This window comes from Trachypithecus francoisi, unplaced genomic scaffold (genome assembly GCF_009764315.1).
Source record: "Trachypithecus francoisi isolate TF-2019V2 unplaced genomic scaffold, Tfra_2.0 Lachesis_group10, whole genome shotgun sequence".
Lineage (NCBI taxonomy): Eukaryota > Metazoa > Chordata > Mammalia > Primates > Cercopithecidae > Trachypithecus > Trachypithecus francoisi.
Genome location: NW_022681455.1, coordinates 88449764 through 88472416, shown reverse-complemented (window position 1 = coordinate 88472416; position 22653 = coordinate 88449764). Strand labels below are relative to the sequence as shown.

Below are 22653 nucleotides of genomic sequence, written 5' to 3'. Positions count from 1 at the left end.
TGGAGATGGAAGTAATTTCTGAAATAAGGATTTCTAGGCAATTGCTTATACATTTTAATTAAATTAAATTAATTTATTTATTTTTGAGCTGGAGTTTCCCTATTGTTGCCCAGGCTGGAATGCAATAGTGCAATCTTGGCTCACTGCAACCTCTGCCTTCTGGGTTTCCTGCCTCAGCCTCCCGAGTAGCTGGGACTACAGGTGTATGCCACCATGCCTGGCTAATTTTTGTATTTTTAGTAGAGATGGGATTTCACCATGTTGGCCAGGCTGGTCTCAAACTCCTGACCTCAGGTGACCTGCCTACTTTGGCCTCCTAAAGTGCTGGGATTACAGGCATGAGCCACAGCTCCCAGCCTATGTTTTATTTTTAAATTAATAAAAAAAAATTTTTTACTTAAAAACATTTCTTTGTCCTCTCCTCTTGCACTAAAATTAATTTTTTAAAAGATCTGAATATATTCTCTTTGGAAACAAAATAAAATAATATAGAAGTTACCTTAGGCCTAGTTTCTTCCCCTGTGCCCAGAGGTTAGCACCATTAGCAACTTGGTTTTTGTCCTTCAGACCTTTTAAAGCACATTTGACTGGATGCAGTGGCTCACACCTGTAATCTCAGTACTTTGGGAGGCCAAGTTGGATGAATCGCTTGAGTTCAGTAGTTCATGACCAGCTTCGGCAACAGAGCGACACCCTATCTCTACCAAAAATGCAAAATGTTAGCTGGGCATGGTGGCATGTGCCTATGGTCCCAGCTACTTGAGAGACTGAGGAAGGAAGATGGCTTGAGCCCAGAAGGCATAGGTTGCAGTGAGATGAGATTGTACCACTGCACTCCAACCTGGACAACATAGTGAGACCCAATCTCAAAAACAAAAACAAAAACAAAAAGAAAGTCCATTTAGGTACACATGCAAGTTACCCATAAAAAGCATTGGATTTTGTGTTTGTGTATTTTTATGTAAATGGTACTATGTTTTACATAGTGTCCTCCTGTTGGTTTTGCCAATAGAAAATGTAGAACATTGGCCGGGCGCGGTGGCTCAAGCCTGTAATCCCAGCACTTTGGGAGGCCGAGACGGGCGGATCACGAGGTCAGGAGATCAAGACCATCCTGGCTAACACGGTGAAACCCCGTCTCTACTAAAAATACACACACACACACACACACAAAAACTAGCTGGGCGAGGTGGCGGGCGCCTGTAGTCCCAGCTACTCGGGAGGCTGAGGCAGGAGAATGGCGTGAACCCAGGAGGCGGAGCTTGCAGTGAGCTGAGATCCAGCCACTGCACTCCAGCCTGGGCGACAGAGTGAGACTCTGTCTCAGAAAAAAAGAAAAAAGAAAAAAGAAAATGTAGAACATAGCTTTTGGGGGATTTTTTTTTTTTTTTTTTTTTTTTGAGATGGAGTCTCGCTCTATCGCCTAGGCTGGAGTGCAGTGACGCAATCTTGGCTCACCGCAAGCTCCGCCTCCCGGGTTCACGCCATTCTCCTGCCTCAGCCTCCCAAGTAGCTGGGACTACAGGCACCTGCCACGCCTGGCTAATTTTTTGTATTTTTAGTACAGACGGGGTTTCACCATATTAGCCAGGATGATCTCTATCTCCTGACCTCGTGATCCACCTGTCTTGGCCTCCCAAAGTGCTGGGATTACAGCCGTGAGCCACCGTGCCTGGCCAAGGCACGTAATTTATAAAGGAAAAGAGGCTTAGTGAACTCACAGTTCCACGTGGCTGGGGAGGCCTCACAATCGTGGCAGAAGGTGAAAGGCACATCTTATACATGGCAGCAGACAAGGGAGAGTGAGAGAGTTTGTGAAGGGAAACTCCCCCCTATAAAACCATCAGATCTTGTGAGACTTAATCAATGTCATGAGAATAGTATGGGAAAGACCTGCCCCCATGACTTACCTCCCACTGGGTCCCTCCCACAACATATGGTAATTGTGGGAGCTACAATTCAAGATGAGATTTGGGTGGGAACCCAGCGAAACCATATCATTATTTTTTTCAGTGACGCTGAATCATAATTACAGTACTTTCGAAGTGCCTGAATAAAGTGTTATATATGCATTATCTAGCACCGTTCTCAGATCAATATGAGAAAGTAGCTTGTATTATTATTTCCATTTCACTGATGAGGTGATAGAGGCACAGAGACGTGGAGTAACTTGTCTATGGTTGCACAGCTAGTAAATGACAAGACTGGGGCATGAGCTCTGACAATTTAGCTCTAGGACCCAAGATTACCTACTACTTCTGGGGTGACTTTGTTGTCTTGAGACAGGTTCTCACTCTATCACCCAGGCTGGAGTGCAGTGGTGCCATCATAGCTCACTGCAGTCTTGACCTCCTGGGCTCCAGCAATCATCCTCTCTCAGCCTCCTGAGTAGCTAGGACTACAGACACACATCACCATGCTTGGCTAATTTTTAATTTTGTTTAAAGATGGGGTCTTGCTATGCTGCCAGGCTGATATTGAACTCCTGGCCTCAAACAATCTTCCTGCCTCAGCCTCCCAGAGTGTTGGGATCATAGATGTGAGCCACTTAGCACAGCCTGGGGTGGACTTTTTAAATCCTTTTCCACCAACTTGTAGGATGTTTCCAGCATTTGGCTGGTGTAAGCAGTGCTGTAATGAACATCCTTGTATGTGCTTCATCTAACATGTGTGAATGTTTCTCAACAGAAAAATGAAATTGCCAGATCATAGAGTTTTATGCAATTTTTAATTTTAAAAGATACTTTAAAATTGCCCTTCAGAGTGGCTATACCAATTTATGCTCCCTAAAGTACTTTTAAAAGTTTTAAAGGCTCCCACTAGGGCACGTCCTGGAAACTAGAAGGAGTTTAGGTGAAAGTTAAAAGCAAATCACTTTGTAAGGGATTGAGACTGGTAATTCTAGAAAACATTAGTGAATTGTTCTTCACAGATTTCCTGATTTGGAATGTAAGTTTTTGTGTTTTTGTTTTTGTTTTGAGACTGGGTCTCATTCTCTTGCTCAGGCTGGAGTGCAGTGGCATGATTACAGCTCATTGCAGCCTTGATCTCCCGGGCTCAAGTGATCCTCCCGCCTCAGCCTCCTGAGAAGCTGGGACTACAGGCATATGCCACCATGCCCGGCTAATTTTCCTACTTTTTGTAGAGACAGGGTTTCACCATGTTGCTCAGGCCGGTGTCAAACTCCTGGGCCCAAGCGATCCACCCACCTTGGCCTCCCTGTGCCCGGCCAAATGTTACTTTTTATATAGCATTGAGCCAGGCAGTACGTGTGGGAGGAAGGAAGTAGGCAGAAGAATCTATAACAAAAAAGAAAAAAAAAGCAGAAAATTTAATTAATATTATTATTAGTAGTAGAATGAATAGAATCAAGTGAAGAATGGAAGCAATTCTCTGGAATATAGATATTAGTGGTGTTACTAAGCAAAAGGGGCTCACTGCCTAATGTCTAGAAGCCAATACTTTGACACTGGGTTTTTGAGAAAAGAAAAGCTTTTTATTGCAAGTTGGCTGACAAGGAGACAGGAGTCCAGCCCAGATCTGTCTCCTTGTGCTTGCTTTAAGACAGTGATTTTATTAGGAAAGATTTAAGGGGTGGATTCTGAGATTAGTAGGTGACTGGTAGAATGAGAGGGGAGGTCTGAAAAGCCCTTGTATATATGCAGTGATCTCTTCATGTCTCTTCCTGGGTCCCATTTGCAAATTCACGGGGAATTAGTATGAAACATGTGGTGGAAATTTTTAGGCTGTGACGTTAGCAAGCTGATTCTGCACAGACTCTGGTTAGCCGTACTGGTTCTACCGATTTTAGTCAGATCTGTTATCTTACAAGCAGAGGGACTTTCAGCAAGTTGTTTCTTTCTGTAACTGCTGTCCTAAAAACTCAAGAATATCTGTTAGTCACTGGTTTCTTTAACTCTTTGGGGCATGGTTTCAGTAGCAGTAGTAATAGTGGTAGTATTAATTGTAGTAAAATACCCCTTTTATTGATCACATTCTATGTGTGCAGACACTTTCTATGTCATTGAAATCTCACAAAACCCATATAAAGTATGTATAATTATTCCAGCTTTACAGATGGAGAAGCTGAGGCTCAGAGTGGTAAAGTAACTTGCTGAGGGTCACACAAACAGAGAGGAGAAAGATGTGAACCTGGGGTGTCTGTCTCTACTCTTCCACCCTGCCTTTCAAGCCTTCCTGCTAGGAGAGGGCATGGGAAGGCCACCTGCCACCACTTCTGGGTACCCAGGGAGGTGACACCTGCGCCCGTGGACTTGCTGTCTTGCAGGCCATCGGCTTCTTCACTGGTGACGTAAACTACCTGTTTGAAGGGGTGTGTTATGGACCCCTATTACTGATCAGCTGCGCATCACTGGTCATCTGCAGCATTTCTTCCTACTTCATTATTGGATACACTGCATTTGTTGCCATTTTATGCTTTCTCCTGGTTTTCCCACTGGAGGTAATGTCTCTCTTTGTCACCCATTTGATGCTGGGCCCCAGAAGTCCCAGGGCTCTGGAATCTGGGATAGCTCTGAGTGAGAACGTTGATTCTTGTTGACCTTTCAATCCATTGTGGATAAGATTCAGCTCCACTCTTTACCTCAAACTATTCTCTGGTCACAACATTTGGTTAATAAGTAAATAAGAGCTGAATGTGATGTGCAAAGTCTACCTCATAGCTTTCTATGGGAGATTATCTGCTTCGACAACTTTCCTTTGTAGATAATCTCTGTGCAAGATTTTTGTTCCATCTCTTCTACCCAGACTGTGCTGATGTAATAACACAGCCAGCATTTAACATTTGTCTGAGCACAGTATAATGGGGAAAGGGAAGCACATTTGTTGCCAAAGATTCAGGTGAAATAAAGTTGAGGAAACAGAAATGACTCTTGGATTATGTGTGCTCTGAATTATTGAAATTTAGTGTTTTCCTGAGTGCAGTCACTCTGATTGAAAGGTGATTTTAATTATTAGAGGATTTATGGTTCCAGAAGACAGAGGAACCATTTCAGTTTAGTTTCTGTCTAAGTAGCCACAGCCTGGCTTGGGACTCAGAAAAGAAAGGCCCCTGGGATGCCCTAAGGCATGGTGGCCTGGAGAGCTTTGATTGGAAAACCTCTCTTTGGAAATACACCCAGTTGCCCTACTTATGCCAGACTGAACCCTCCTGCCTTTGTCAAAGGAAGCCCTTGCAGATCAACTCCAAACTTGCTGTATCCTGACTCCAGGTATTCGTGACAAGAATGGCTGTGAAGGCTCAGCATGACACATCTGAGGTCAGCGACCAGCGCATTCGTGTGACCAGTGAAGTTCTCACTTGCATTAAGCTGATTAAAATGTACACATGGGAGAAACCATTTACAAAAATCATTGAAGGTATGGAAAGTCTGGCTTTCTGCTCCAAACCTGATGATGGCATGGTGAGCCAAGTCCCTCTCACCTCTTGGGGATTTTTTTTTTTTTTTTTTGATGCTTTGGGGATGGTGCTGTGCTCTTTGGAGAATGTTCTTATGGTTATCTTTGGTGTATTTCTTTTTTATTTCCCAGACCTAAGAAGGAAGGAAAGGAAACTATTGGAGAAGTGCGGGCTTGTCCAGAGCCTGACCACTGTAGCCTTGTTCGTCATCCCCACAGTGGCCACAGCAGTCTGGATTCTCGTCCACACATCCTTGAAGTTGAAACTCACAACATCAATGGTAAGGGTTTGGGGGGTTTTGTTTTCTCCCCATCATGATCGGGAGTTTTCTCATGTGTCCTTTTTTAGCCATACCCCTCAATGGTCTGAAGGCTTTGTAAATGAACACTATATGTTCATTTTTATTTTCCAGACAAAAGTACAGCGCTGTCTTCCATCTCAACCCATCTTAAAAAGTGACATCTTGGACAGCCCTGTGGGCGGACTGGACAGCAGACCCATCAGGGGTGGGGGGGAGGTGGTACCTGTAGTTAAAATTCTGACAATTTGAATTACACCTTGAGGTTGAAGTGTTCCTCTAATCCCTAAATAAGGGCCCTGGAAGTGCACTTCAAATACAAAGGTATAGCTTCTTTGGTCTTTCCCTTCATGGTCAGAACCTGGCCCTGAGAAGTGGCAGCTGCCTTACAGGGTTAGGAATCCCAGCTCTTGAGCAGAATAAGACAGGGTGCTGCTCTTGGAGGGGTGGTAATCCAACTGGGGAAGCCAGGAGGCAGCACCCAGAGCAAGAAGGGAAACATTTGAGAGTCTGCAGTCAAGGGGTTGTGTGTGCCCCAGATGGCTGGCCCCTCTGCTTGGCTCAGGCATGCACCAGGGAAAGAACCCCGAGAAGTCTGAGGGTGTTGGGGGTACTATAGAAGGAATACTTTCAGAGGCACTTGAGGCTGACACTAAGATGACACAAGACAGGTCTAGATCAAGGCATTCCTGCTCCATTGGAGTTCATTTTTGGATGGATCCAGGAGAAGAAAGGAGGAGAGATGGGCATGGATTGGAAGGTTCTTTCAGCACCTCCAGGAGGGCACCTTCTGGGGTCCTGAGAGCCTAAGGTGTTTTGCTATAGTCACAGTGCAGCATGGGTTAGGCATGAAGGGTAAGGAGATGTTGAATGTTAGAAAGAAAACAAACATCTAAGGCAAAGAAGAAGAAATAGGACCTTGACAGCAAGAACAGCACCAAGCTCCATTGAAAGGAAGCAGTGCTCACTCACATGAATTTTTTTGGTGTTTCCCAACTTTGTTCCTGTATGTACTTCATGATATTTCTCACTATGCCAGTGGGGAAACTGGGATGTGGTAGGGGCAATCTGCCCAAAGCTAGAGATGTCAGTGGCTAAGCTGCAACAGGGACTAGACCTTTAACTCTAAGACTCCAAGATGAGTGCTCTTTCCCCAGCTTTTTCCAGTCTCCCCCAAACACTAACTTAGCCTCTGTTGGATGAACCAACTGCTTGTTGGATGCTGAGGATGTGGCTCAGGGATGCGGGTGCCAGGGAATGGTGGAAGCAGGAAGGGCCACGACCCTTACCGCCTCCTCCCCTTCTTATCCAGGCCTTCAGCATGCTGGGCTCCTTGACTCTCCTTCGGCTGTCAGTGTTGTTTGTGCCCTTAGCAGTCAAAGGCCTCACGAATTCCAAGTCTGCGGTGATGAGGTTCAAGGTAGGTGGTCAGGGGACTGGCTGTAGGCCCCCTGCTTGGACGCTCCTCTGCCTTCAGCCCCCGTGATGTTCCTCCCGAGAGGCCTAGGTTGAGAGAGGGATTAGCTAACTCAGTAACCTCCTGTGCCAAGGCTGGTGTGGGGCCTGGGAAGACAGATAAATTGGGTCAGGTCTCAGTCTCCAAGGAGATCTTAGGATAGTGTGTCCAAACCAGGTCTCAGACAGATGCTCTGCAGACTTTATCCAGGTTTGCATAGAGTTACCCTGATAGATAGTTTTGTTTTAGAAAAACACCACAGATGTTGCTTGCATTGAAACACTTGGACATTTTATGTGAAAACCCAGATTTTTGAATTTTCTTGAATGATTAGAAGATCTAGTGACCCTCTACCATAATCTACCATGGCCACAAGCAGCTGGAGTTGAGGCGATAGCTGCCCTGTTTAGATGGAGGCATTTAGCTGCAGTTTGCTGCAGTATCTACCATACCCTATTGCACCTCCAGGCCTGGAGCTGCATTTTAATTATCATGTATCATCTTAGAAATGGTCCACTTCACTTATTTATATAGTTGGCATCTAAGTTTGAAAACTCTAAACTAATTTTTAAAAGTCATTTTGTAGTCACCCCACTTTTATGTACATGCAGTTCATGACCTGTTATCACTCATTCACTCATTCATTCATTAATGCAAAACAAAAAAATATTTATTGAACTCCTACCACAAGCCAGGCACAGAGAACACTGCATTGAACAGGGGTCCCTGCTGTCAGGGAGTTCCGATTTGGTATTGGAAACAGGCAATTAACAAGTAAATTAATGATCAAAGAGGATTCGATCAGATCACATGAAGAGCCATGATGCCAATAAAACAATGTGATGTCCTAGAGCAAGCATGTCCAACCTGCAGCTCATGGGTCGCATGTGGCCCAGGATGGCTCTGAATGTGGCCCAACACAAATTTGTAAACTTTCTTAAAACATTAGGAATTTCTTTTTGTGATTTTTTTTTCTTTTCTTTTTTCTTTTTGGTTTATTAGCTATCGTTGGTGTTGGTGTATTTTCTGTGTGGCCCAAGACAATTCTTCCAGTGTGCCCCAGGGAAGCCAAGGGATTGGACATGCCTGTTCTAGGGAGTATGTTGGGGAGTGCTGGGGGCTCCTGGGAAGAGCCTGGTTAGGGAAGGCCCCTGCCAAGGTGACTGAGTGATGATAACCAGGCAGAGGAAACAGCAAGTGTGAAAGCCCTAAGGCTGGAATGAACTTGGCTGCTCTGAGTAGCACAAACAGTGCTTTGCTTATCACCAGCCCAGCTTGCTTCCCTGACTTCTCAGCAGCTGTGAGAAGGCTCCTGCCGCTGCCTTCCTTCCCATGGGACACTGGGTTTGCCCATTCATTCTCCGCTTCTGTGCCTGTTTTCACCTGTGGAGGGGTCAGAGATGAGGAAGCCAAGCTCAGAAGGACGGGTAAGAGAGTCCAAAATGTCAGGAAGCATCCTTCTAGATCTCTTAAGCATATCTGCAGGTAGGCCTATGTGAATGTAACCTGACTTCCATAGGATCATACTCCCCTCCCATTCTTTTGATTGCTAGAATTTATGTAGTTCAACCCCTGTGCTTTATAGACAGGGAGCTGGAGATGCAGAGAGAAGTGACCCGCTGATGGTCACCTTTTGAAATGTATGACCCCAAATGACCTTTCCCCAGTGTGGGACACAGACAGAGTTTTTATTTTCAATAGCTACAAGTAGAATTTTTTTTTTTAAGAGGTGGAGGTCTCGCTATGCTCCCCAGGTTGGTCTTAAACTCCTGAGCTTAAGCAATCCCCCGACTTGGCCTCCCAAAGTGCTAGGATTATAGACGTGAGCCATTATGTCCAGCCCAATATTAATAGAATTTAATTAGAAAAACATCAGTCTTATGAGTCAATGGCTGTCATCACTTGGGATGAGGCTAATGTAGGTTAGTCCTTAGTCAACCTCCTGAGCAGAGTTGCCATTGATAGCGCAGTGTTTGCAAATATGGAAGAGCGGCCCTGTGCTCTGAAATTTGGAAAACACTGACCTAGAATTTTCACCCGCAGAAACTGGCCTTTCCTAACTGGTGGTACTTCTGCAAACTTTTACTGCTTATTCAAAATTCAGAAAACCATACCAACTGGCAGGCTTGTAAAACTGGGAACACATTCCTGCTGAACTAAAGAACTGCGTTCCTCCTCCCTCTATTTCCTTTTGTCTTTTCAGAAGTTTTTCCTCCAGGAGAGCCCTGTTTTCTATGTCCAGACATTACAAGACCCCAGCAAAGCTCTGGTTTTGGAGGAGGCCACCTTGTCTTGGCGACAGACCTGTCCTGGGATTGTCAATGGGGCATTGGAGCTGGAGAGGAATGGACACGCTTCTGAGGGGATGACCAGGCCTAGAGATGCCCTCGAGCCAGAGGAAGAAGGGAAGAGCCTGGGCCCAGAGTTGCACAAGATTAACCTGGTGGTGTCCAAGGTAGCCTTGTTCAGGCCATGCAGGCAGGCTGCCTGCCAGGCTCTCAGGACCTGAGACTGGGAGCTTGGCCAGGTGCCCCACCATTTCCTTGGTTAAAAACTGCCCTTTCCGCGATCTCTCCCTTTAAAATTCAAATTTTTCATGGAGGGCAAATACAGAATATCTTTCATTTTTTAGTGTGAATTAATCTATCGTTTAAAATTTTTTTGGCTTAGGTAAGACCCAAAATAATATGAGAGTACTGTGTGCTGGTCCTTGGAAGGACCAAGGACCAGAAAGGAGAAGGGAAAGGAGACCCAGCTAACATTTATTACATTCCTCATATGTGCCAAGCACCATCCTGTGTTTGAATTCTGTTATTCTGTGAACTCACCTTATCTGGCTCTTTCTCTGCCTGATGTTTACAAAGATTAGCTTCCTGCTGTCTCCTCTTCGCCCCTCCTCTTTTCTTCTCTGTTATCTATTAATGTAGATATTGATATCTAATAATAATTGACAGAATAGATATAGATATTGATTCATATATAGTGATAAATGTCTAAAAGCTAGATAATACCTAATAGTAATAGGTGTTAATATCTAATATCTACTATCTCTTATCTATTTATACTTCTTTCCTTGGTGATCATCTCTAGCCCTGTGGTTTTAAATTCCATCTCTGTGCTATTATCTCTAACCTTAAAGTCTCTTCTGGACTCCAGACTCGACTGCATATATAATATCTCTCTCAAATGTCCATCAAGCATTTAAAATGAAATAAGGTTTTGATATTCACCCTTTTTAATGAGTTCCCTAAATCGTCCTTCTCCTGGGAGATGGCACCATCATCCTTCCAGTGGTCAAGGACCTGGAAGTCACACTTGATTCCTTTCCTTCCCTCCCTCGAATCCAATCCACCAGCAAGGCCCGTCAGCTTGACTTCCACATCTGCCCCGAACCTGCCGCCCTCACCATAGCCCCTCCACTGCCCTATCCCTGCCACTGTCATGCCGCTCCCAGAACCTCCTTATCCACCTCTCTGCTCCCACTTTTGCCTTCTTATGAGTCTTTCACCATGCTGCAGATAGAGGGATTTTCCTTTTTTAAATAATTAATGTGTATTTTTTATTTCAATAGCTTTTGGGGTACAAGTGAGTTTTGGTTAGACGGAGGAGTTGTATAGTGGTGAAGTTGAGATTTTAGTGCACCTGTGACCCGATAGTGTGCATTGTACCCAATAGGTAGTTTGTATCTCTCACCCCACTCCCACCCTCTGTCTCTCTGAGCCTCCAAAATCCATTATACCGGGGGTCCCCGACACCTGGGCGGTGGACCTGCACTGGTCCACAGCCTGTTAGAAACCAGGCCGCACAGCAGGAGGTGAGCGTCAGGCCAGTGAGCATCACCGCCTGAGCTCCACCTTGTGTCAGATCAGCGGCAGCATTAGATTCTCATAGCAGCGCGAACCTTATTGTGAAATATGCATGCGAGGAATCCAGATTGCATGCTCCTTATGAGAATCTTGCCTGATGATCTGAGATGAGACAGTTTCATCCTGAAATCAATCCACCACCAACCCTCAGTTTGTGGAAAAATTGTCTTCCGTGAAACTGGTCCCTGGTGCCAAAAAGGTTGGGGACTGCTGTATTGTACTATGACAGAGGGATCTTTCTAAAATGTAAACCAATTCAAGTCACTCTCCTTAAACCCTTCAGTGACTTTTCACTGCCCTTAGAGCCCGGTTCCTCCAAATTGGTACCTGTACCTCTGACCTCTTCCCCACTAGAGTTCTCACAGCTCTGGGGCAGTAATGACACCTCCTCTGTAGAAGCCTTCCCTGGCTGACTCATCTAAAATTGCCTCAACTCCCAACTCTGTCTGTCATAACAGCCGACTTCATTTTACTCATATCACTTATCTCTATCTGATATTTATTTATTTATTTATTTATGTAGTCTGTCTGTCTTCCCATCCCCTCAGCTTACATTCTAAGCTCAATGTGAGGTCTTCTCTTCATTCCTGGGTCCATAGAGGAAACTCAGATCACTATAAATGATGCATTTATTCAAACATTCATTCATCCATCAAATAGTGGCTTTTCAAGGATTGCTGCATAGAATAGACACCAATCTGGAATTCAGGGTTCTTGCCACCTACCCCTGAGTTCCCCTCTGCCTTTTCCCTGTGATCTGCTTCCTCTCGGGTCACCCCTCCTGCCTCCAGGGACTGAACACAAAGTTCCTCTTGAGCTTTGCTTGTCTGAGGAGTCTTGGGCTCTGTGTGGTTGTTTTGTTTTCTGTGTGTTTTTTTGGGTTCTAAACAGTTGAGCTGCCCTGGGCAGGTGGGTATGCCAGGGCTGTGCTGTCCCAACACTTGTGTGTCCTCCTTGGCTTGCAGGGGATGATGTTAGGGGTCTGCGGCAACACAGGGAGTGGTAAGAGCAGCCTGTTGTCAGCCATCCTTGGGGAGGTAAGTGATCTGTGGCCACATGCGTGCCTGTCCGCAGGCAGTCCAGGCCCTCCCAAGCTCCAGTGCCCCGGGCAGGGCCCCCCACTGCTTTCTTCCTCACAGGGGTCTGAGCAAGTGGGGTTTTTATAAATCAAAAATGGTTGTGCTTGCACTGTGTGGGAGGTGCGTGATCAAGGCGGCCCTTTCTCTTCACCTTGTGGCAGCACTCCTGGTGCGGGCTGCCTCTTACATCACCTGGAGATCTGTCCTCACCTGTGCTCTGTGAGGATACAGGATATTAACTCAAAGTTAATATGATCATACAAATTATTTAACAAGGAATTGAGTCCAATCTCTCCTCCACACTGCAATACCCTGTTGCAATGGTTCCTTTAAAAAAAGAGCACAAAAATCATTTTATAAAGCCAAACTCATAACACTGAGAGTGGGATGTATGTGCCTTTTAGGATAGGATCGGAAGAGAAATGTTGGGGGAGAAACAGGGAGAAAGAAGGAAGGAAGGCTGGGGAGAGGAGGCCTGCTGGATGGGATGGGGCAGTCTTACTCATACTCCGGCAGTGGGGTACATATGCCTGCTAGGTGCACTTGCCCTTGAGATTTGAACCCCTCATTCCATCCCCTGTGGACAAGTTTGAGGTCTGCTGCCATGTGGACATGTGGCTCACACACCCTTTCTCCAGTTTCTTTTTTCTTTCTTTTCTTTCCTTTTTCCATTCCCTTCCTTTCCCTTCCCTTTCTTTCTGTCTTTCTTTCTTTCTTCATTTTTTTCACACAGAGTCTTGCTTTGTCATCCAGTCGGGAGTGCAATGGTGTGATCTCGACTCACTGCGACCTCTGCCTCCAGGGTTCAAGAGTTTCTCATGCCTCAGCCTCCTGAGTAGCTGGGACTACAGGCATGCGCCAGCAAACCGAGCTAATTTTTGTATTTTTTGGTAGAGACAGGTTTCACCACGTTGACCGGGCTGGTCTCGAACTCCTGGCCTCAAGTGATCCACCCGCCTCGGCCTTCCAAAATGCTGGGATTATAGATGTGAGCCACCATGCCCGGCCATTTCTCCAGTTTGAAAAAACCCCAAACCCATTCCCCAGATCCTTTGGGGTCACACTGCACACCTTATAACGAACACTAAAAGCACCCATGACACCTGCTACACATTTTTGGTCACCTTCCCGCAGGAGTCTTACACCAGCCCTTCCCCACAGAGCCCCAACCTCACCCCCTCCTGGGCTGCCATCTCTTCCCCCTTCTTCTTCTGCCCATTGTCCCTTGTTCCCCCATCACTGGGAGAAGTTTTCCTTCCTTTCTTCGGCTTTTCCCTCAGCTCCTTCTCCCAAATGAACATTGCCAAACTCATCCCTTCCTTGGAATGCGATTATGTTACCAAAGCCAGCTCTCTCTTAACGCATCAGCCACGTGCTGCATGTGGGATGGCCTTTCCCCAGTTTCTTCGCAACTGCAAGGAAGGAAGACTCCATTAAAAAAAACAGTAAAACTAGCTTCAGTACTTACATGCCAAGTCCTGTGTAAAGAGCTTTCCATTTTCCCCTTTAACGCTGGTAACCTCCCATGACAAAGGCACACCCATGATGACCCATTTACAGATGAGTACGTGAGATTCTGAGAGGTGACTCATCCAAGGTCATGCAGCAGGTAAGGGGTGAGCCAGGGCTGAGTCCCAGGTCCACCTGAGGTCAGAGCTCTGTTCTACATCACAGGAGCATTGCCCAGCAGCCTCCAGGCAAGGCCACCTCCCTACGCGCCCAGTGGTTTGTCAGTTTCCTATGCAAATGAGCCTGTCACTTTCCTTCTAATAAAGGAAGACACAGAGATGCCATTTTAAAGTTATTATTTGTTAAAGTCTGGCTCCAAACTAGAAGTAAACATGTCAGGGTATAAAAGAGAAAGGATTAAGAATGATGAGGTCCCATGTCAGGGTGCTGGGGATGAGTGTCTATCTCTATTTGTTTTTAATGTGTTGTTTTGAACTTCTGCAGAAAAGCAGGAAGAACACTACAGCAGAAATCCATATACCCACCATCTAGATGCAGCAGTTGATAGTTTTTGCATATTTACCTTACTATACAGACATATATTTTGTAGAATGCTTTAAATTACACAGGCTATAACACTTTCCCTTCTAAATACTTCATCATGGTGTCTAAAAGTAAGAACGTTTTTCTACCTAACCATGATAGCATTATCCTACCTAACAATAATAATTCCATAATACCCAGGCATGCTCAGAGATAGCCTGGAAATTTTGGTGTGCACGGTGAAGACCATGGAGGCACTGGCTGCCAGGGAATGGGGCTGGGACAAATAAGAGGAAAAAATGTTTGGAGTGTCTTTAGTGCAGACCTTGGATTCAGTCCAAGCGGGACCTGGCTGGGCTTATCTCCAGCTGCTTCCACATGTTCTCATGGCTGGTCCCTGCAACTCGCTGGTGGGCCTGGCAGGGCCACATTAAAAGTCCCTTTTACCTAGGAGAGCCCCCAAGGTCCTGGAGGGCAATGGGGCCCTGGGCACTGTGCCTGCTGAGCCAGGCAGGCTCTGTCCCTTTGCCTACTTGGTCCTAAGGCTGGACTCATTCTGCCGCAGATGAACTTGCTTGAGGGCTCGGTGGGGGTGCAGGGAAGCCTGGCCTATGTCCCCCAGCAGGCCTGGATCGTCAGCGGGAGCATCAGGGAGAACATCCTCATGGGAGATCCATATGACAAGACCCGGTAAGCTCCTGGAGGGGAAGGGGAGAGCACAGGGCATGTGGCTGGTCTGGGGGCACCTCCAGCTTTGAACGGTAACCTGACGACTGCTAACTCATGTGTGCTCCACTTACACTCATTATCATATTCACCCCTCATTGTGAAGGAAATACCATCTTATCAATTTTCCAGATGAATCAGCTGAGGCCCCAAAAGGTTAAATAATTTGCCCAAAGTCACCCAGGTGGTGGGATGTGATAGAGCCAGGATTTGAACCCAGTTGCTTTCAGAAACTTCATGCTTAACTATTATGCTGTATTGGCTCAAAATAGTCAATACATTCTCCCCCCTCCAAAATTGCTACATTAGAACTTCATTTGTATTCGTTCAATCTTGGCCTCTAAGTGAAAAGGAAAACAAATGGGAGCGATGAGGTTCTGTGACATAGAGGAAACCGTTTTGAATCTATGGCCCTGTGGATCTCCCAAGTCTTGTCCATATCCCTCCTTTCCCTCTGTGGCCTCTCCCTGCCCTAGAACTCTCGTGTTCAACCTGCCCGAGACATGAGATTGGATGTCATGAGTGAAGCCTGTTCAGTGAAGGGTCCAGGAAAACTGCTCTGAATGCTACAGCTACGCTTCCAACTATGGTGGACTCTGACCTGTGACTGTTTGCTTGGTTTTGCAATTGGCCTCTGGTAACAACATAGATGTGGAGGTGTAGGAACTGGCTGTCTCTGTCTAGTTGTCCTGTGTACACCTCACAATCATGTCCAATGCCAACTCATGAGCACCCTGCCTGCTCAGCCCCATACACCTGGCTTCTTTTCCTAAATTGTGCAACTCAGTTTAATGGCATCACCCAAACCTTGCACCCCGGGAAGCCAGATGTCTCCTTCTCTGATTGCTTCCACATCTAACTGGTCACCGATTGTGAATAACCCTGTCTCCTACATATCTCTTGTATTTCTGTCTTCTCCATCTCTGCTTCTAGTTCGTTCAGCTTGTGATCTCTTGTTTGAACAGTTCCCACTGCCCCTGCCCTTGGGTCCCTGTCTCTAATCTCCTGCTCTGTTCCACCCCGCGTAAGATTGTCTCCCGGGCAATCAGCCTAAGTCCCGGCTCTCGTCTTGTCATTGCTCTTCTTTATGGTCTTCTGTGAGACTGATAGAACTCATACAGAAGTTTTGAAATATCGGTTAAAATGAAAATGCACCAACCCTTTGACTCAGCAAATCCACTGTTAGGTATTTAATGTGTAGATATTTTCACCCATGAAGGCAAAGACCCATATACAAGGATGTTCACACTGCACTGCTCACAGGAGCAAAAGAATAGAAACAATTCCAATCTCCATCACTAGGGCTCTGGTTAGATAATTTATGGTGCAACCGTATAATGGAATACTACAGTGCCGTTAAAACAATAATAACCTATACCTGCAGTACCATGCAGTACACATCTATATATAAATAGATTACTTCTGAATAAATACATAAGACACTGTAATAGTGGATGCTTTTTTTTTTTTTTTTGAGATGGAGTCTCACTTTGTCTCCCAGGCTGGAGTACGATGACATGATCTTGGCTTACTGCAGCCTCCACCTCCCCAGTTCAAGCGATTCTCCTGCCTCTGCCTTTTGAGTAGCTGGGACTATAGGCACGCACTGCCACGCCCAGCTAATTTTTGTATTTTTAGTAGAGATGGGATTTTGTCATGTTGGCCAAGCTGGTCTCGAACTCCTGACTTCAGGTGATCCGCCCTCCCTGGCCTCCCAATGTGCTGGGATTACAGGTGTGAGCCACCACATCCAGCCAATAGTGGCTGCTTTTGAGAAAAGCAAATGAAGGTCAAAGATGGGAAGGAGAACTGCTTTTCATTGCATCTTTTTGTTCTGGTCAAATATTTACTAAGAGTGTGTATTAATTTAAAAGAAATGAAAGAGGGAAGGAAATGAAAAAAGCCTTCGGTGGTATACCATTAAACACAAGATCAAGTCTAAATTTCTTAGCATGAAAATCAAGACCACTCCTTTTGACACTGGGAAGGGTGATCGGCAGGAGAGCTGGTCCCCTGTGCCTTACAGCTCCCTGTCCTTCGCAGATACCTCCAGGTGCTCCACTGCTGCTCCCTGAATCGGGACCTGGAACTTCTGCCCTTTGGAGATATGACAGAGGTAAGAGGGAGGCAAGCCTGCTTGCTCTGTGTAATGTTGGTGCTCTTATGTTCACACTGCCTCCCCAGGTAGGGAAGGGAAGGATCCCAGCTCTTCCTCCCAAAGCAGCTGGAGTTTTTCCTGCAGCAGGTGCAGGAGGAGCAAAGCTTCCCTCACTGAGGGAGGTTGGGGCTCAGCTTATAGAGGCACCTAGAAAGGAAAGGGGGTACCTTACCCCACAGAGGTGGAGAGCTGACCTCAAGCTCCTTCTTCTGAAGCAAGAGCGGAGACCCTGTGGAGATGAGCACTCCACCCCCATCACCCTTGCCCCACTCCAGCCAGTGCAACATCAGCCATGACCCACAGGGGCAATTTCTGGCTGTAACATTTCCCTGATAATTCACAATCTTTCACATCTGCAGTCACCTTAATACACATATGACCCTCACCCATGATAAAAGTGGCATTGCCTTCTTGATTTTAATGGTCTAATAATAGCTCAGTCTGTTGAACACTTACTACATGCAAGGTGCTATTCTAGTGACTTGAATATAGTGTCTTAGGTGAGAGTCACAATAATCTCAATAACCTCAGGAGGGTAGTTTTTAAATTCTTCTTCTTCTTCTTCTTCTTCTTCTTCTTCTTCTTCTCTTCTTCTTCTTCCTTCTTCCTTCTTCCTTCTTTCCTCCTCTTCTTCTTCCTTCTTTCCTCCTCTCCTCCTCCTCCTTCTTCTTCTTCCTCTTCCTCTTCTTCTTCTTCTTCTCCTCCTCCTCCTCCTTCTTCTTCCTCTTCCTCTTCCTCCTCCTCCTCTTCTCCCTCTTCTTCTTCTTCTTCTTCTTCTTCTTCTTCTTCTTCTTCTCCTTCTCCTCCCCCTCCTCCTCCTCCTCCTCCTCCTTCTTCTTCTTCTTCTTCTTCCTCTTCTTCTTCTTCTTCCCCTTCTTCTTCTTTTTCCCCTTCTTCTTCTTCCTTCTTCTTTTTTTGAAGGGGAATCTCGTTCTCTCTCTGTCGCCCAGACGGGAGTGCAGTGGGGTGATCTCAACTCACTGCAACCTCCACCTCCCAGATTCAAGAGATTCTCCTACCTCAGCCTCCTGAGTAGCTGGGATTACAGGCATGTGCCTCCAGGCCCAGCTAACTTTTGCATTTTTAGTGGAGACAGGGTTTCGCCATGTTAGCCAAGCTAGTCTCACACTCCTGGCCGCATGTGATCCACCCAGCTCGGCCTCCCAAAGTGCTGGGATTGTAGGCATGAACTACTGTGCTTGGCCTATTATTCTTCTTTTAAAGCTGGGACTATAAATCCTTGATGGCAGAGAGCTCAATGATCATATTCAAGGTTGTTTCTTCAATAGGAAGAACAAGGTCTCATCTGTAAAATGGCATAAATAAGAGTACTGACCTGATCGGATTGCTTTGAGGTTTAAATGAGTTAATACAAAGTGCTTTGACTAGTGCCTGGCCTAGAGTAAGTGATAACTACTATTATAAGAGCACGGTAGGCATTGAATAGTGTTTGATGAATAAGTGAATGAATGAATGGGGAAACTGGGCTTTGGCCAGATCAAGCAGATTGTCCAAGGTCACACAGTGGTGACCTGGAAGCACGGCAGGGACAGGAGGTTTCTCTGCCACCATTTCAACTCCGATTCTCTACAGAGACTTCAAGCAGTCAGGATAGAACAGGAACTAGGACTTACACTCCAGCTCCCACTTCCTCAGAGCCTGAAGGAGGATGGGCCAGCTGGTGGCTGCCTGGAGCGCTAATCTGCAAAACATGCTCAGTAACTTGGGTTTTCACCCTCAACTCCTATCACAGCAGGTGCCGTGTGAGATGGTCCTTCCAGCGTCAGTAAATCTCCTTGCAGCCATTGCAGCTCTGGTCTGTTGAGTGGGTGCACACAGTGCAAATAGTCTTTGATGACACCCCTAATCCGGGCCAATGGTCCCATAAGTTGACAGGTGCTGTCAATGGAGATTAAAAACCTGAATAAGGCCAGGTCCAGTGTAACCTCAGCACCTTGGAAGGCTAAGGTGGGAGAATTGCTTGAGCCTAGGGGTTTGAGACCAACCTAGGCAATATAGTGAGACCTCATCTCTACAAAAAAAAAAAAAAGAAAAGAAAAGTTTAAAAACATTAGCTGACTGTGGTGGCACCACCTGTAGTCCCAGCTACTCAGGAAGCTGAGATGGGAGGATCGCTTGAGACTGAGAGGCGGAGGTCGCAGTAAGCCATGATTGCTTGTGCCACTACACTCCAGCCTGGGCAACAGAGGAGACCCTGCCTCAAAAAACCAAATACATAAAACCAGAATAATATGTGAGACGGTGCTCTTACTTGGGAATGAGTGATTTATTTTATTATCTGAACTTTTAATAGTTTAATGTTTGCCTCCTAGAAGTTGATAGGCTTAGAAAAATTGTATCTAAGTAAGAGTTACAAGTTTTTAAAAGTTATGTATCTTTAAATTTAGATTTGGGGATACATGGAGAGTTACAAGATTTTTAATTAATTGAGAAGCAATTTATTCATCTCCTACTAACCACGTTTTGAAAAATATTTTTATTGATGCATAATATTTGTACATGTTTTTTGGGTACCTGTGCTATTTTGTTATATCTGTAGAATATGTAATGATCAGGTCAGGGCATTTAGGGTACCCAGCACCTTGAGTATTTATCACTTCTATTGCGCTGAGAACTTTTCGAATCCTGTCTACTAGCTCTAATGAAATATACAATAACTTGTTGTTGGCTATAGTCACCCTATTCTGCTATCAAACATTAGAACTTGTTCCTTCTATCTAACTTGATGTTTGTGTCCATGAGCCAACCTCTCTTCATTCTCACCCCCCTTTCCTACCCCCAAAAATCCTTTCCAGCCTCTGGTGTCCATCATTCTACTCTCTACCTCCACGAGATCAGCTTTTAAGCTCCCACATATGAGTGAGATATATTATGTATTTTTAAGTCCGGAATGCCAAATTATCAGGTATCCTGGAGTGTGTGCATATCTTGGTCTGTACTGAGGGAGTTCTGTCTGCTACATCTGCCCACCCATTTGAGCGCACCTGGCTGTGCTTGCTCTCTGGACATGGTGCCTTTTACTGCCTGTCTGCAGATCGGGGAGCGGGGCCTCAACCTCTCTGGGGGGCAGAAACAGAGGATCAGCCTGGCCCGCGCCATCTACTCTGACCGTCAACTCTACCTGCTGGACGACCCCCTGTCTGCTGTGGACGCCCACGTGGGGAAGCACATTTTTGAGGAGTGCATTAAGAAGACACTTAGGGGGAAGACGGTCGTCCTGGTGACCCACCAGCTGCAGGTGAGAACCCCTCCAGGGCTCTGACTGTGATTGATGGATAACGTAGATCCTCAAGCCTCTGCCATTTCAGAGTGTGATTCAGTGACAGCCTCCCAGCACCTGTCCCCATCTCAGGCTAGACTCCATATTTGGGGAGGGCTGTAAAAAACTTGGATTTCCTCTGCTTTCCACACAGAGCGAACAGACTGGTAGAAGATTTTTGTGCTGGTAAAAATTAAGAACAAGTTTTATGGTCTCCTTTATCTTCAAAATTTTATGAGTAGACCCCTGCTTTTTAAGTTATGAAAAATGAAAACAGGCCCGGCACGATGGCTCATGCCTGTAATCCCAGCACTTTGGGAGGCCAAGGCAGGAGGACTGCTTGAGGCCAGGAGTTCAAGAGCAGCCTGGGCAACGTAGAGAGACCTCCCGTCTCTACAAAAATTTAAAAAATTAGCCGGGTGTTGTGGTGCATCTGTGGTCCCAGCTACTGGGGAGGCCAAGGTGGGAGGATGGAGCCCTGGAGGTCAAGGCTGCAGTGAGCTGTGATAGTGCCACTGCACTCCAGCCTGGACAACAGAACAAGACCCTGTCTCAAAGAAAATCAATGAATCAATAAAAAAGAAAAGAAAAGAAAAAGAAGCCAACCTCTCAGAAAAGAATCCCCCAAGTGTCCCATTCTTAGATTGAGAGCCACCTCAGTGTGTTTTCTTACCGACAATGAGCGCAGTGCAATGACTGCTTCTGGTGCTGCTTCTCCTGGGTCATTTTCCCTTGAGTATTTTCACATATGGCATTGGCCATAGTGCCTTATTATTTTCTCTCCCCCTTCTTCTTCTGTTGCTTTTTCTCTCGCTCCTTATTTTTGCTTTACTATTTTTTTGGTATAAAATATTTAAAACCTAAACAAGGTTTAGAAAATAATTAATAAAACCCATGTATCTACCACCCAGATTAAACAATAAAACATTGATTCCACTCTCCAATTCTGTTGCAGTTCCTCCTTTCTGCTCTTCTGACTTTATTGTTTATTGTTTCCATGCATGTCTTCATACTTTTCCAGCATATGCGTGAATCTCTAGACAAGAAGAAATTCCTTTTGCATATTTTTTAACTTTATAGAATTTTATAGAATTTATTTTTTACTTTCGGTGCCCTTTGGTAGTTTCCTTTTCTCCCCTCAACATTATGTTTTTTGAGATCTTCCACGTTGATACTTGTAACTTTATATATATATATATGAAATATATATTATATAAAGATATATATGTATATATTTTGAGAAAGAGTCTTACTCTGTTGCCCAGGCTGGAGTGCAGCAGTACAGTCTCAGCTCACTGCAGCCTCTACTTCCCAGGTTCAAGCAATTCTCCTGCCTCAGCCTCCGGAGTAGCTGGGACTACAGGCACACGCCACCATATCTGGCTGATTTTTGTATTTGTAGTAGAGACAGGGTTTCACCATGTTGGCCAGACTGGTCTCGAACTCCTGACCTTGTGATCTGCCCACCTTGGCCTCCCAAAGTGCTGGAATTACAGGCGTAAGCCACTCCACCCAGCTTCATAACTTTATTTAATTCTCATTGGTATAGCATTCCAGTATCTGAATATACCAGAATGTATTTCTCCAGGATGAACAATTGTTTCTTATTTTTCACTTTTACAAAAAAAAAAAAAATACTTCCGTGTACATCCTTCTACATGTATCTTTGTACACATGTTTGAGAGTATTTTCGGGTAGAGTTTTAGAAGTCAAATCATTGGCTCATAAACCTCAAAAATCTTCCATGTTACTGAATAGGTCAAATTGTTCTCCAAAGTAGTTCTCCAAGGAACTCTCCTTAACTACAATCCTCCTGATAGTTAAGGAGAGTTCCTTTTACCTCAGATCACCACTAACACTTGAGTTGTCCAACTTTTAAATGTTTGCTCATCTGTTGGTATGAAATAATATTTCATCGTGATTTAAATTTACATTTTCCTGGTGAAGTAAAATCAAACATCTTTCCCTGTGCTTACTGAAGGCTTTCTTTCTTCTGACTGTCCAGTACTTAGAATTTTGTGACCAGATCATTTTGTTGGAAAACGGAAAAATCTGTGAAAATGGAACTCACAGTGAGTTAATGCAGAAAAAGGGGAAATATGCCCAACTTATCCAGAAGATGCACAAAGAAGCCACATCGGTGAGTCCTGCCCCGCCGCCCTCACTCCCCATTGTGGTTGCACGTGCACTCAGGGCCTGTGCTCTCTCCCCAGGACATGTTGCAGGACACAGCAAAGATAGCAGAGAAGCCACAGGTAGAAAGTCAGGCTCTGGCCACCTCCTTGGAAGAGTCTCTCAACGGAAATGCTGGTAATGGTGCGGGAGACAGGACAAGAATGTCTGCATGCCTGCCTGGGTCCTCCAGATGTCCCAGTGTTT

The 22653-nt window shown here is 45.4% G+C and overlaps 1 protein-coding gene across 1 annotated transcript in view; it reads left to right on the top strand.

Moving 5' to 3' along the window:
* The window catches only part of ABCC11 (ATP binding cassette subfamily C member 11), a 66701-nt gene that overhangs the window by 13083 nt on the left and 30965 nt on the right, over positions 1-22653 (top strand). The window contains exons 6-16 of the mRNA XM_033218329.1: positions 4289-4462; positions 5232-5379; positions 5551-5699; positions 7030-7137; positions 9377-9628; positions 12005-12076; positions 14676-14800; positions 16880-16952; positions 20050-20253; positions 22280-22414; positions 22488-22584. Of these exons, the coding sequence (XP_033074220.1) occupies positions 4289-4462; positions 5232-5379; positions 5551-5699; positions 7030-7137; positions 9377-9628; positions 12005-12076; positions 14676-14800; positions 16880-16952; positions 20050-20253; positions 22280-22414; positions 22488-22584 (1537 nt within the window). The remainder of the gene's footprint in view (positions 1-4288; positions 4463-5231; positions 5380-5550; positions 5700-7029; positions 7138-9376; positions 9629-12004; positions 12077-14675; positions 14801-16879; positions 16953-20049; positions 20254-22279; positions 22415-22487; positions 22585-22653) is intronic.